A 13,959-nucleotide genomic window follows, 5' to 3' on the forward strand; every position below is an offset into this window, starting at 1 on the left:
ATAACCAGACTGAGGGGTGAGAAAAACTGATTGAAATAAAAACTTTATCACATGCTGAGCAGAAAAAACATTCAGCAGACTCCGTCTTCAATGATCCATTTGAAGCACTTCACGACATAAATGTGCTTATGTGTATGTATGTTTCACTTCGATCTAAATAGATATTTGTTTCTATATAAGTTGCGTTTCAATAACATGTTAAAGAAAGGTGAAAGGATTTTTTTGTTATTTGACCAATAACATCTTGACCTGTTTGCACTTTGAAATGAGACAACCCTGTGTCTTAGAATTATGCTTACTAAACACTTATTTACAAGGACAAATAATTTAGAATATTTAATAAAAAAAAAAATCTATCTCAGAATGTCGTAGCAGCTGAAGCAGGATAAAGCTTGTAGTGATTACATTGAGGCACTGCAGCATTTGTTTAAGTTTAGGGAAAGATTGTTGACTTGAAGCATGAGACAGAATGCGTTTACTTTATGAGTGATTTTGTTGAACCAAACCACATAAGACTCTCAGGGGAAGGTTTCACAACTAAATTCTAGCTGGATCTGTAGTGTTAGGCTTCATTTTTCTCTTATTTAAGTCTGATGCAAGTTAGGCAGTTTCACAAAAATAAACACAGACGTATTTCAAGCCTAATAGCCATGTTTCAGTTACACCTGCTGACCAGTGGCACCACATAACAAAAAAAGAGGAATACGTGGCTCATAATTTGTGGCTTGTTAACACTATTGTGGAGCGAGTAATGAGAGGGGAACATTTTTTTAGAGGCTGCAGTAACTCACTGGAAGTATACAACAGTGAGGACATCGTCAGGCCGTTTCGTTTGCCTAAAGAAACTAACTATGAGCCTGACTGATGGGTTAGCAGAAGTAATGAGCCCTACCACATTGCAAAGCCACAGCATCTCAGCTCTGCAAATTTTATGATAATGGGAGTTTTTTTTGGTATTGTTACACGCTTCACTGAATTTTAACAGTAAAATGTCCTCTCCTTGCTGATTTCTTGCAGAAGGCAAACACTTTCTGCTCGAGTGAACAGAGAGCCGAGTGGTTTGATGTGGGTAACTCGGTAAGCCATATTTATTATGTTTGAAAAAAAGTGTTAATTTATCCAGAAGTCATAGCAACTACTGCTTAAGATAGTCAAGAATTAGACAGCTTTGTGCAACAGATGAATTCAGACTGTTCATTTGATCCAAGCCACAGTCAAAAGGTATCAAAGTCCTGTGCTTTGAATACCCATCATCCACCCTGACTTACTTCTCATGACTTATGTGTCGTGTAAAAATGTAACACTTTGCCAGTGAACATAATCTCATAATTTTTCTCATCAAAATGTAATTTTGAAAATAAATTAGTGTATAAATGTAATTTCAAGGAGATAGGGCTTAATGAGAAGATTCTTCACAATTTTATATCTGTCGATGAATTGAATACAAATGTGTTTAGTCCACTGTGTACTAAGTGACTAAATACTGATCACAGAGATGAACTATGCCTAATAGAAAGCAGAACGGAGAGCTCATTTTTGTTGGTATTTTACCCTCTATCAGTTTCAGTTATCATTCTCTAGAAGTCATGCAAAATAATTAAGATAACGTGCCTTAGGATATGAGATAAGCTATAAAGTGACAGAGATTTATTGCGTTTATTTTCATGGCTGGCTTCATGTGGGAAAACAATATGAAATAATATTGGGTTTTTTTTATCATTTAGGCGAATTAAACCAGCAAGAAATAGAGCTGGGATTGGGTATATAACTGTCTTGTGTTTCTATTTTGGGGCCAAATCTTATCACATGCAACTAGCAGAGACATCTTAAGGTGATACAGAGATGTTACAGAAAGCTCATGGCCGTGTGGGCAGATATACTGTATACCAATGCATGGAAACTGCCCACAAGGAGAAGATTTATCAGAGCCTGGCCGAGCTGACAGTCATCTACGCTGACAGAGGAGCGTACTGTGACATCATCCCGTCACAAATCCAGTCAACACCCTCGGGAATGGATGGATCAGGTGAAAAAAGGAGATAGCGGAATGGAAAAGGAGAAAGAAAGAGAGAGACAAACTGGCATAAGAAACAAAATATATGTTTAATAGATGCAATTAAATAGAGCGTGGAGGTGAGATTGAGAGAGAAGGCAAAGGTGGAGAGAGGGAATGAAGGAGAGATGAGGAGACAACGCCTTATTGAAAAACAAAAATGAGCACTGGGGAGGAGGGAGAGGAAATTGATGAGAGGACGGGGAGAGGAATGGGGAGCAGAGGGGGAGGGCGGGAGAGTGGATGGACGGGTGAGAACATGAGGGATGAGGGTTACCAGCAGGCCCTGGATAGGAAGTGTGTCTCCATAAACATTTCTGTATCTGGGTCCTGCTGATCATACACTCGCCCTAGGAGACCATGAAACACAATATAGGTCCCATGTCCCATGATGGATGAGGCCCAGGCACCAATGTCAGCCCACTCAGCGCTCCCCACCAACAGGGACAAATCACCCGGCCACCGCCCTCCTCAACACACAGGCTAATACAACTAATGGAGCCATCTACAGTGTTCGACAGGCTTCATGCTCTTTGAATTGACTTCTGCTGCCTTATTCTTGAGATTTAGTCACTGGGGAGTTGCTGTTTTTGTAAATAACGTGTTCCATGCATAAATAACCGGCAGTGATAACATATCTGTTTCAGAATTAGAGACAAAAGTCAATAAAATGTGTTAAATGACTTCAAGAACACCGTTTTTTTTTTTCTTTTTATTCCACTACTCACTGTCACCTTCGCTGTGACGTCCCCCTCACTTTCTTTTCATGGGCTCTCTTAAATCAGTTCCCTGCTTGTAGCCACAAGCAGGAACCAGGGAAATGGTGAATGAGCTCCAGACTTAGATCTGACAGGTTTTTTAAAAAGATGCCTCGTTTGTGCTGACCTACATCGCTTTTTCTTTCCAATCATCTTTCCTCCCGGGCCACTGCAGGCTCCAGAGGCTGCCATGGGGACCAGTGGCCGGCCTGGGGAGTCATTGGAAGGCTTGACTGACTGTGATTGCTGGCTCAGACACAAAATGGTCGGATATGTCAGCTGATAAAGGGTGGCAACAACTTCTTGCTTGATTAATACTGTGCAGCCTGGCGTTCTGCAACTCAGCGAGTGCAGGATGACGTTATACCTCTGCCAAGACTAGAAATCTGATTCCCACTGAGACTCGACCAACAATGGACACACCCACAGTTAGGATAAAAGCGCCCAACAAACGTTACCTACTGTTGATCAGTATTAAATTGAGACTGTTTCATAAAGGTTAGAAGTTCCTTTTTGTAACTTTAAAGGTGTTCAACATGGAATTCAGCGCATGGTTATAGCCGCCATGCGGCTCTCAACATGGCGAGAGCTGCGTTATTTTTGCTTATAGTTTCTGCTTAGTCGGCTACTACTGTTGTGTGATTGGCGGATTGCCTGACGATAGAAATGAGCACGGACAAGACTTTTCGGTGTCGATGAAGTTGGTAAATTTGACTCATTTAGCTGCTAACTAGTTAGCTAACTAGCTTGCTAATTCCACTTTCACACTGGTTACAGACATTGAGCACACATGGGAGATGAGGGGGAAGCTACGATGCCATGGCAGCGCTGTGGGTCGAGGCGGCGTTATCAGTGGTAACAGGTGCAGTGCAGAGCGGCGGCCATTGGCTAGTCAGTGAGACGCAACAGAGAGACTCAAATGCACCAAAATGCACGCACAAACCGGCCCGGTTATCAAGACAAACCACAGAGAAGCTCCGACTGCAAAACATAGAGGGAGAGTGACTTCATTGTCATCTCAGGTAGACGTTACTCCACTATATCTTATTATGCTCTGAATGTCGTACAGAGAACTGTGTTTATTCTCATCTTCTTTATTCTCTAACCAAATGAAAATCTACTGTTTTGACTTTGGGTGCTAGTTAATAGCTTAGCAGGTTTCTGGGAAGCGTAAATAGGTGCACTATATGCTAAATGCGGCACTATGTTCACCAGACTAGTTTTAAATGCAGAAAAGGCAGAGTGTAATCCCTACCTCCACCAGTGACACTGACTTTCCTGCTATTTAAACTTTAAATGGCACTCACGTTACTCTTGCTGAGCCATAAATTCTGACTTGACAACAGACTTTCATTCAAAATTCATATTTAGCATTTGACTCAAAAATTAAAAATCAAACTTGGCTTCTTGTACAGAATTGAAGGATGTCTGTCTTCTTCCAGCCATAAGAGTATTGTGCAGTCAACCTTCATGTCTGTCCTTGACTATGAGATATTCTGTATCATCATGCTGTCCCATCAACACTTCAGCTGTGAAACCCTGTGTATCGTAGTACATTACGCTTTATCACAAATGACAAATATCAAACTCATCATCACACGGTTGAATGGACTTCCTTACAGTCAAGAAGAAATAGCCATCTCATGTTATTAATTGATAAAGCTCTACTGTTGAAGCTTCCAAACTACATTGCATCTCTTCTGTCATTGAAATCTATAGGAACCACACGATCCAGTAACTAGATAACCCTCATGTACGCAGGAATGTCGGCAGAACTGGAGTTTCAAACTGGAGTCCTCCATTCCCTTTGGAGACTTTAAAGCTTTAATATCTGATGTCTTTCTTATGATTATTGTAATTATTGTAGTTCTTGTTTATTGTGTAGTTGTATAGATTGATTGTAGTCATATGAAGGTTTTTTGTTCTCAGGTGTCTTTTGAAAATGAGATCTAAATCACAGTCAGACTGCCTGATTAAAAATTAAAACAATTTTCTTTTTTTCAAACAGCTGAAATGAGGGTGATGAGAGCGAAGCAAAACAATGTTGTGAGCCGTAAAACCAAAACAATGAGCTGAAAGACAGCTGCTTAATAGAGCCGAGTGAAACTGCAGACCTACAAAAAATGTAATCAATTCAGCCAAGAAACAAGAAGAAGAAACTTTACATCCCCGCAGAAGGGATACATTCCCACAGAGTATGAGCATAGACATGTTATTTTCTATATTATTTCTATTAGTATAAGTAATCAACAGCATAATCAAACATGATTCAGTGAAAAACCCTGACAAAGGTTGTTTAGCATAATGTAGTCCTTGAAATTTACCATAAGTGTTGACAGTGAGTGGCAGCTTATTCTTTTAACTCAGAATGTATTCTATATACAGGCTGTTTGAAAACAGTGTGCAGAGCTTTCTCTTCATTCTTACTGCCGAGACATTTATTCAAACAATGATGTCTGCGAGTTTTGTCTCTTTCTTCCCCACTAGAGTTTCCAGCTTCTCTCAAGCGTACATTTTTTTTGTGGTAAAATGGTGCATGTTTCTCATTTAAAAGTTATGAATGGTCAATCACACTGAAAGCACCTAGTGTATTATACCACACCAGGACTTTGAAAATATAACAAATATCTCAGTTTCAGTGATTTATTGTAGAAGGACACGATTAAAGCAACACATGTATAAATGTATTACCATATTCTAGACCTCATTCAGAGTGGTCCGCAACCGATATTTGAACGTCCCGTTAACAGTCTGTGTGAACACAATGTATGCTTGGTTTACATTGAATGGAAGCAGACTTTGAAATGGTCCAAAGCCTTGCACATTTTACAGCTTTTACAAACTCGGTGCTCAGAGTGGAGGTTTTCCGGGGCCAGTGGGCTCTTTTGGGTTTATTCATATTTATTTCTTTATTGCATCTCTGTGGTTGGTGAATCTCTGAGCTCATTAAGATTCAGCTCTGCCGTGCAACAGCAGCTTCAGAGCTTCCATCATAGTTATCTGCAGGTGGGTGATTATGTCCGGTCCACCGCAGGGCTTTGACCGGCCTACCACAGGGACCCAAACTGACTTACATACAAGACGCACATAGGAGATTAGAGGACCTTTCACTTAGTGCATAGCCAGAAAATACTGGCTTTGTCTGTAGATAACAGATCAGCAAGAAACTAAATGTGTCCTTTGACAATAGTATAATTAACTGTAATCACAGCTGAATTGGTGTCTTCTGGGATTTCATCTCTAAGATGTAATAAGTACAAGACAGCTTCTGTAGACAACAGCTTGGACTATTTCTGCATCCCCAATCACAGATTAACATTAAACTTTTCACACAAACACAACACACTGACGATAATGAACTCAGTAAATTTGTTCAGGGATGATTTTACTCAGCAATCTGCATGTGAGTTCAGCTGTCATTGACGGAAACAGACTCTTCTGCAAGTGCACTGAACAGAAAACGCAACACTTTTGTTTTTATTCCCATTTTCACGTGTTGAAATTAAATATCTTAGACTTTTTTTATGCACACAAAAGGCTTGCTTCTCTAAAACTCTGTCAGTGAGCGACAGGATTATCCATCCACTTGACAGGTGTGGCTAATCAAGATGCTGATCAAACAGCATTGTTAGTATACAGGTGCGTCTTTGGCTGGTTACAATACAAGGCCAGATTTGTAGGTTTATCTTGGGGTGAGCATTTATTTGGATTTCACATAACTAGAAATAATTTTTTTTGTCACATATACCCCCAAAAAGTATCTGGTGTGATCACCATTTGCTTCACGCAGTGCGACACATTTCTCTTGCATGCAGTTGATCAGGTTGTTGATTGTGGAACGATGCCCACTCCTCTTGAATGACTGAGCGAAGTTGTTGGATATTGGCAGAAATTGGAACAAAAGAGATAAGTCTTTGGTTTGCATAGAAAAAAAAGAACAAAAATGAGAGCAAAAAAACAAAAGTGTTTTGTTCAGTGTATTTGGTTTTAGGTTGTAAATGAGTTACAGGCGGTGAAAATAGATCATATCTCAATGTTATGTTGCAAGCTTTGAAAAGCATTTCTCAGAGTCTAAGTGCACACCACTACAGTGTCAACCAGCATATAACCACTGATTTACAAACTCACAATATATTTGACAAGTCATACATTTCTACAACTATTTAAGCATATTTTACTTTGAACAAGGGATACAAAACCACTGTTTTATGAGGTAATTATGATTCCTGACTCATAGTTTCCTGGCACCTGTGAATAGTGACTACTGATTGATTTCCAAAAAAACATTCAAGCTGCATTAATCAACATTTGTTTTTTACAACAACAATGGAGTAATGTGCAAAATGTGAAAGAGATCGCTGGTAGTGATGAACTGACAAAGAATGATCACCAACTAGTTCTCTTTTTAGCCTCTTTAGCTCATCGTTTTAATCATACAGCCCCAAAAATGTTATGTTTTGGTTCTGTCATCAACCTTTCCAGCAGCAGCATGCAGCTGTTTTCATTGAAAAGGTTCCGATTGCCCACTGCACATTATCTGCCCAGCACCAAACCACAGACAGGCAAAATTAGCAACTAGCTGGTGAACATAATTAAGCATTTAGCACCTAAATACCCAAATATTTCTCTCAGCTGTTGGTGGAGTGGAATACAGAGCCACTGTTTGCTAACATGTTCAACATAACAACGTCAATGTTGTGTTTACAGCTTGTTCAGCTGCCCCAAAGTGGCCAAAACTAAATCTGTTAAAGGTCCCATGTATTATAAAGCAGGTTTAGGTACTATATAAATACTAGGAAAGTATTTAAACGCTCAATCCACAGAGAAATGCTCACAGCCCGTATTCAGAAGCAGGGCCTTCTGAATGAGCCGTCAGGACTTCTGTACGGTTTTGATGTCACAACTACACGGTCAACGGTAGAAGTGCCACTAAACTCCGTGTAGTTGACACACACACAGTGAGTCCGCGGCTGTGGCGACACTGTAAAGATGATGACAGCGCAGATATGCGAAAGACAGGAAAATGCCTACCAATCTGAGCAGGCTGGGCTTTTTCAGTAGGGGAGTTTAAAGAGACAGGTGCTATAACGGAGCGTTTCAGACAGATGTTATGAGAAAAATTAAGTGTTTTTCAACTTGAAGCATATAAACATGTTCTAGCAGAAACCCAAAATGAAAGCATGAACCTAAAAATGAGCATGATATGTGACCTTTAATGCAGCTTTAATTATAAATGGCTAAACCTCTAAAAGCAAGAGTTCCACTTGGCCTGCTTGTTTACCGTTCATATTTAGACTTAACGTAATACAAAGCGCACACGGCTTTTATCCAATCACATCTCTATGATCAGATTTGGTGTTTGTAGATATTTGTGCTGCGAGCTGTATTTGATTTCATTAATAATACAACAGAATCCCAAACCTCTAGGGGACAGTCTATTTTTAGCTTATAGAATATTTCTCTAGAAAGCTGAGAGCAAAGGTTCCCCACTCTTTGTGTCTCTCTTTCACTGTCTGACAACGTCTTGTCTCATCACATATATTCTTGGCCGGATCATCCTGTTACATCGTTCTCAGTCTGCTGGGCTCCATGAAAACGGCCGGGAGCAAGCCGGCAGACGGACCCAGGGAGCTTACCGCGTAACTACAGAGACACAGAGATGAGAGAGACGGACAGAGATGATGATGGAGAGCTCTTATTAGTTGTGGAAGGACGGACACTTGGAGACTTGGCCCACGCGACCCCTCAGGGTAGAGGCTCACTGGCTGGCTGTGACTACAGTTAGGTGCTTGACAGACCTCCAGACAGTGAGAGGGAGAGAGAAGGATGGGAGGGACAAGAGGTAGCTGGTCCTCATCCCCTGACCGACCCCCATTTTAAATTAAATTTCAAAAGCATAAAAAAGGTCCTAATTGTTGTAATAACATCAAAAACAAGACAAATGTTGTTTTCTTCTGAGACAGACTGCAATTTTTTTCTCAACGAAAAAAAAAAATCTGAGTTGACCTAGTTAGAACTTGGATGCACTGCAGAGACGTTTTGAGAAAACTTGTTATGTGGGACTACACCCAGGTTCATCCTCTGCCTACTAGTGTGAAAACAGCGGGTTAGGCACTTTATCCCTCAAACACTCTGATATGATAAGAGGGCAGCCAGTTTAGTCCTTTGTTCACCAACTGAGAGATTGTGTTAGTGTCTGACAGCTGCTCTGAGATCACTGGGAGATGAGAGGTTAGCATATTTTTAGACATGTGTTTCATCTGAGGAACCTCACTACTAAATAATGAGGGTGCCCTTCTCCTGTGCCTCCAACTCACAGTATCGAACAGAAAAGAGCTGCAGATAAGCCTTTCAAAAGGTCTGGATGAAGAACACAGATAGAGGACATGAAAAAAGGAACAAGTGGACCTAAGATGTGGTGAACATGAAGCTGAACATAATATCAAAAAGGAAAACAAACAGCAAGAAAAGGTCTTTAGTTCAGTGTTGGAAGTTTCAGAAAAACATTGTGATTAGAGGTAGAGAACACCAACTAATCTAGCAGTATCAAGCAGTGCCACCATAATACCAAGGCCATGTCATGCTTCAATGGCCTGAAGGACTGATTTGCAAATAATTGCATCAACAGAAGATCACACATGGTGATTTGTTCATCAGACGTATATTTCTGGCAGTGTAGAGAAGACTATGAAACATAAATACTTGATGTATTTATACATATTATATTTATATTTGAGGGGAAAATGGAGGCTTAGATGGGGCGACACTAATGACATCAGTATTTTTATAAATTGCCCAAAAAATATTGCTGCAAACACTTTCAAATTGCACGACATTACATCATTGCATACCTCTCCACTATATGACAAACAGCTACCTCATCTACTTCTAGTTCTTTCATTACCTCTTTTCTGGTGTGGTTTCGTTTTCTTTGCTTGCTGGCGCTTCCTGCAGATCTGGGAGGTTGGCAAAGTCATCCTGTTCAGCCAGCCCGATTGCTAGAGACAGAACAACCATCTTCCCCTCACTGGACACACAGACAAACAAGACATCACAAGACCACACAGGTGTGTAGACAAATCGGCACAGGGACACACACACACACACACACACACACACACACAAAGAAACAAACAGGCAGTGACAGAAACACACCGCACAGCACACATTTATTTCACAAACAAAGAGAGAGTGGGAGGAAGGTGGTAGACTGTTGTGAGGACACTATTTCATTTATACAAATACTTAGTTAATACCCAACACTGCAGCGCATCTCAACCACAGCTGTGTTCTATGGAGTAAATAAGATTACAATACAAACTTTATCGACACTTGAGTAACACTTTACTGCATGCATGGTTTGCCATTGTGTATGCTATTGTATACTACACTAATACTAACATTAAACTTTCAAGTCGTCCAAAAGTAATATGGTTTTATCTGCGACGGGTATTCATTCAAACACAATCTGCCATTGTCATTATCAGTAATGGACCTTTACGCAAATCATTAATACAGCTATCTTTTCTTTTTTTGCATTAGCAAGTTAGACTGCATTACAGGTCAGAAGAAAACTGACCTGCTATTGCTGAAATGAGATGTAAAGACTGTTTTTTCTTTACCACTCTCAAACTCCGTGAGGTTGAGAGTGTGCTATTAAAAGCCATCCAACCTTTGAAGTGTCACTCTCACATTATGGATAATGTGGGGTGCATATGATTACTTAATGTACCGACCGCTGTATCATTAATATCAGAATCAGGAGATTTCGCTGTATTGATTCTTTCTTTAGTTTTTTCAGCACTGACATGATGTTGTATGGGTCATGATATAGTAGTCCCCCATGCATTTCTAATACGAACCGTTTTAGAGCGTATCTAATTAAAATACATTGGATGATACCAGGGATATTCATCATGGGACAACATGTGCTTTAGGTGCATTTTCCTATAATTCATCTTTACAATATATGAGGTTGTATAATGCATCAGGGAACAGTGTGCTTTCTTACAAGAAACTATTTCTCAGGAGTATTCTTTTTAAATCCACTGCAGGTATTCATTGAATGTGTTTGGCTGAAATGAGCACCATTAGCAGAAAGGCTTAGAACCACTGATGCCTCCATGGCTTTATCATCCTCTGTTATCTGTTTCCTAGAATAATACATGTGTAAAAATAGAAAAGCAAAAACCCAAAAGAAGGGGTTTGGATTGAGTCACAGAGAAAAAAATAGAGGCAATGAAATGAAATGCTGAAGAAAAATGAAGAAAAAGCAAAAGAAATCCATGAAAATTGAGGTTGCCTTAACAAAAACCTGCAACAAAGAAACATAGCCAGTTGATTTTCAGCTGTCATTCCCCTCTTAACATGCCTGAGGTCATTTAAATTACATCTTAATGAAGTATGCTGCACCGTGAATTCAAGAGGCCATGCTAACAATGACCTTAACAAATAAACAATTGCCCACAACCAACCTTGTAATTCACAGTCCTAAAATAACAACCCATATGTAAGCACTATTACACTATTCTGGCTTCTCATACTTTCCTCTCGGTCTCTACCATGCTCTTTTCCTCTTTATACAGCCCCTAACATAGCGTGCTGATCCAAGGACAACCTTTAGGAATTTACTTTACCACAGTCATTTCTTAAAGGGCAATTCCGATGATTTTGTTAATCTTTAAACATCGCCTGATTTAGAATTTTAAGACATAATTATAAAACATTTAGCGCAATTCTCTACTTTTAGTTTGCGGATTAGCAGCTGTCTCAGTAGGTTGATAATTACTCTATGTTTTATTTCAGGAGAAAACCAATTGAGAAATGTCTCTCAGTGATCAACATTTCTTTCATTATGTTTAAATGCTGCAAAGATGAGCCTATGGCAGAAATGAAAACGTGTAGTTTTGCACATAAGAAGTCTACTCAAATGGCAATAGGATCAACAGATTATGTCATCCTTATTCGCCTGTGACAGATTGTTTGTCAGGTTTCATCAGTTTCTCCTCATTTTCCTTCTGATCTTCTTCCTCTCATCTCTCCATATGTCACACTTATGATCTAATTTTCCAGCCTGTATGTGCCTTCAGTGCATTCCCTCCTTAACAAGAGGCTGTTTGTTGAAGCAATATCGACAACAAGAGGAGCGCATTAGCACTTGAGAGACCACTGGGGATGTGTAAACAGTACCAACATGGCGCACGTCGATAAGTTGAATGGATTTGTATAGATGTCCAAAAAAGACACGCGCACTCCAACCCGGAGGGTTTTCTGAAATCATTACCACCTACACCAGCTCTATTGATCTGAAATGTAAGCGGGGTGTTTCAGGTGCCACACGGTGCGACATACACGGACACACGTGGAAGGTGAAACTGATGCATTTGGTTGTTCATACCCCACCGATCACATGTGTTTCCCCCCTCAGGGTCAACGGCTGACACGTTTGGTCCAGTGAGATTCATGAGGACAGAGACGGTGGGTGATGCTACCTCCCTACATATGTGCCCAGCCTTATTTGAATGATGATTCACATAGGCAGGGAGGGCACTGGCCTGGGGACGCTGTAAATGGGAAGACACGCAAAAAGTACAGGAGTGTAGAGCTGTGTGTGAGGGGGGGTGTTTACGTGATGCTGCTTTGTGGAGCACATCATCTGTAATTCATTTAGAGCAAGCGGAGGAGGAGAGCTCTCCGTGCTCCGTATCTCAAGCTATGAGGAGCCTTCGCACACCAGCAGCCATCCAACCCAGGAGTGAATGGATCGGAAAACCGTAACGATCTTTGCTAACTGTAGGGTGAGAGAATACTTCTATCGTTTTTGTTTCTAGTTGTTGTGAGGCTATGGATCAAGTCCACAGTATGTAGACAGTGACGGTGCTTTCCTAGAGATGTTTAGGAATTAGTATTTTTAACAACTTTCCAATGCTGGCCAGCTGTTTACACTGCTTTATACATCGTCCACGGTGGAGGAGAATAACCTTACAACTGTGCAGTTCATGTGTGTTGTGATTATGCACACATGAGAATAATAGAGAAGACCATTCTGTAAAGCTTGGTTTCATGAAACCTTTTTGAAAATAAGTTGAAAATCAGTTTGATTTTCTTAAGATCTTCTGGAGTTGCTAGGTATTCACAATATATACAATACACTTGTTACATATATGATAATATTTAGATGTTATATCTACAGTGCACCTCTGCATTCAGCGGTCTGTTTTCAATTAACAGTGCACACAAACAGAAACAAGCATATCCGCTCCACTCAACCATACAATGACAAAGAAACAAAGGACTGGATGGCCTTCCAAAGATCACTATGCAGCATACCCACAGAGCGTGTGTCTGAGAAAAGACAATATGACCTACTGATGGTGGACACATGGACATGATTAGCTATTAATGTGCATAATGTAATAAAATCTGTCACATCTGACACAGACATCAACATGAACAAACTACAACCTGAAAAATTACCACAGTTGACTTGACTCAGTATCTCTTGCAAAGCCTCAACAACATTTTAACGTTTTAAGTTTTGCAAAGGAAGCAGCATTTGCCAGAGTAGAAAACCTCATGACACTCACAAGAACGACTTGACGTCCAGCCCTCTGTGGCGTATCTGCTCCATCATGTGATCCCAGCTGCCAGGATTTGACCTCGATCGACCTGCCCCTGCACCTCTGTACCGGGAGGCTCCAGCCGGACTCCCCCGGACCCCACGCGGGCCCCCGCGGTGGCCCCCGCCGCCTGGGCCTGTGTGCAGCTGGCCCAGGCTCTGTGAGGTGACTGGGGGGTCGTTAGGGCCCGGAGGGGGCTGGTGAGTGAGGGGCTGTTGGAGGCTCTGCTGCCGGACCAAGGGCCGAGGGCGCCCCACGGCCGAGGACGGGATGTGCTCCAGGGTGGAAGCAGACGAGAGGGAAGCGTCCCCGAAACTAAGCAGACACATGGGAGCGCCGAGGACAGAGACGGATACAACAAGGAAGACATCGGAGTTAGAGATAACGGGAGACATACAGGACAGGGCAGGTAGATTTAAAAAGGATTTAGAAGAGATGAAGGTAAAATCAAAAGATATGATATGATATAAAAAAGATGATGCAGAAGATAAAAATGGTAAAAACATACAGCACAGATTGAAATGTGGGA

At 40.9% G+C, this 13,959-nt stretch overlaps 1 protein-coding gene across 3 annotated transcripts in view; it reads right to left on the reverse strand.

Moving 5' to 3' along the window:
- Nucleotides 1-13,959, reverse strand: part of syt7b (synaptotagmin VIIb) — a 95,613-nt gene that overhangs the window by 16,390 nt on the left and 65,264 nt on the right. For 2 of the 3 annotated variants that reach the window (XM_068730129.1, XM_068730132.1), the window contains 2 exons: nt 13,398-13,745; nt 9,716-9,838 (listed from right to left, as the gene is read on the reverse strand). In XM_068730129.1, the coding sequence (XP_068586230.1) occupies nt 9,716-9,838; nt 13,398-13,745 (471 nt within the window). The remainder of the gene's footprint in view (nt 1-9,715; nt 9,839-13,397; nt 13,746-13,959) is intronic. The other variant, XM_068730130.1, reaches the window with a different exon arrangement.

This window comes from Cebidichthys violaceus, unplaced genomic scaffold (genome assembly GCF_023349555.1).
Source record: "Cebidichthys violaceus isolate CVI_PGR_0920_01 unplaced genomic scaffold, fCebVio1.0.p SCAF_5, whole genome shotgun sequence".
NCBI lineage: Eukaryota > Metazoa > Chordata > Actinopteri > Perciformes > Stichaeidae > Cebidichthys > Cebidichthys violaceus.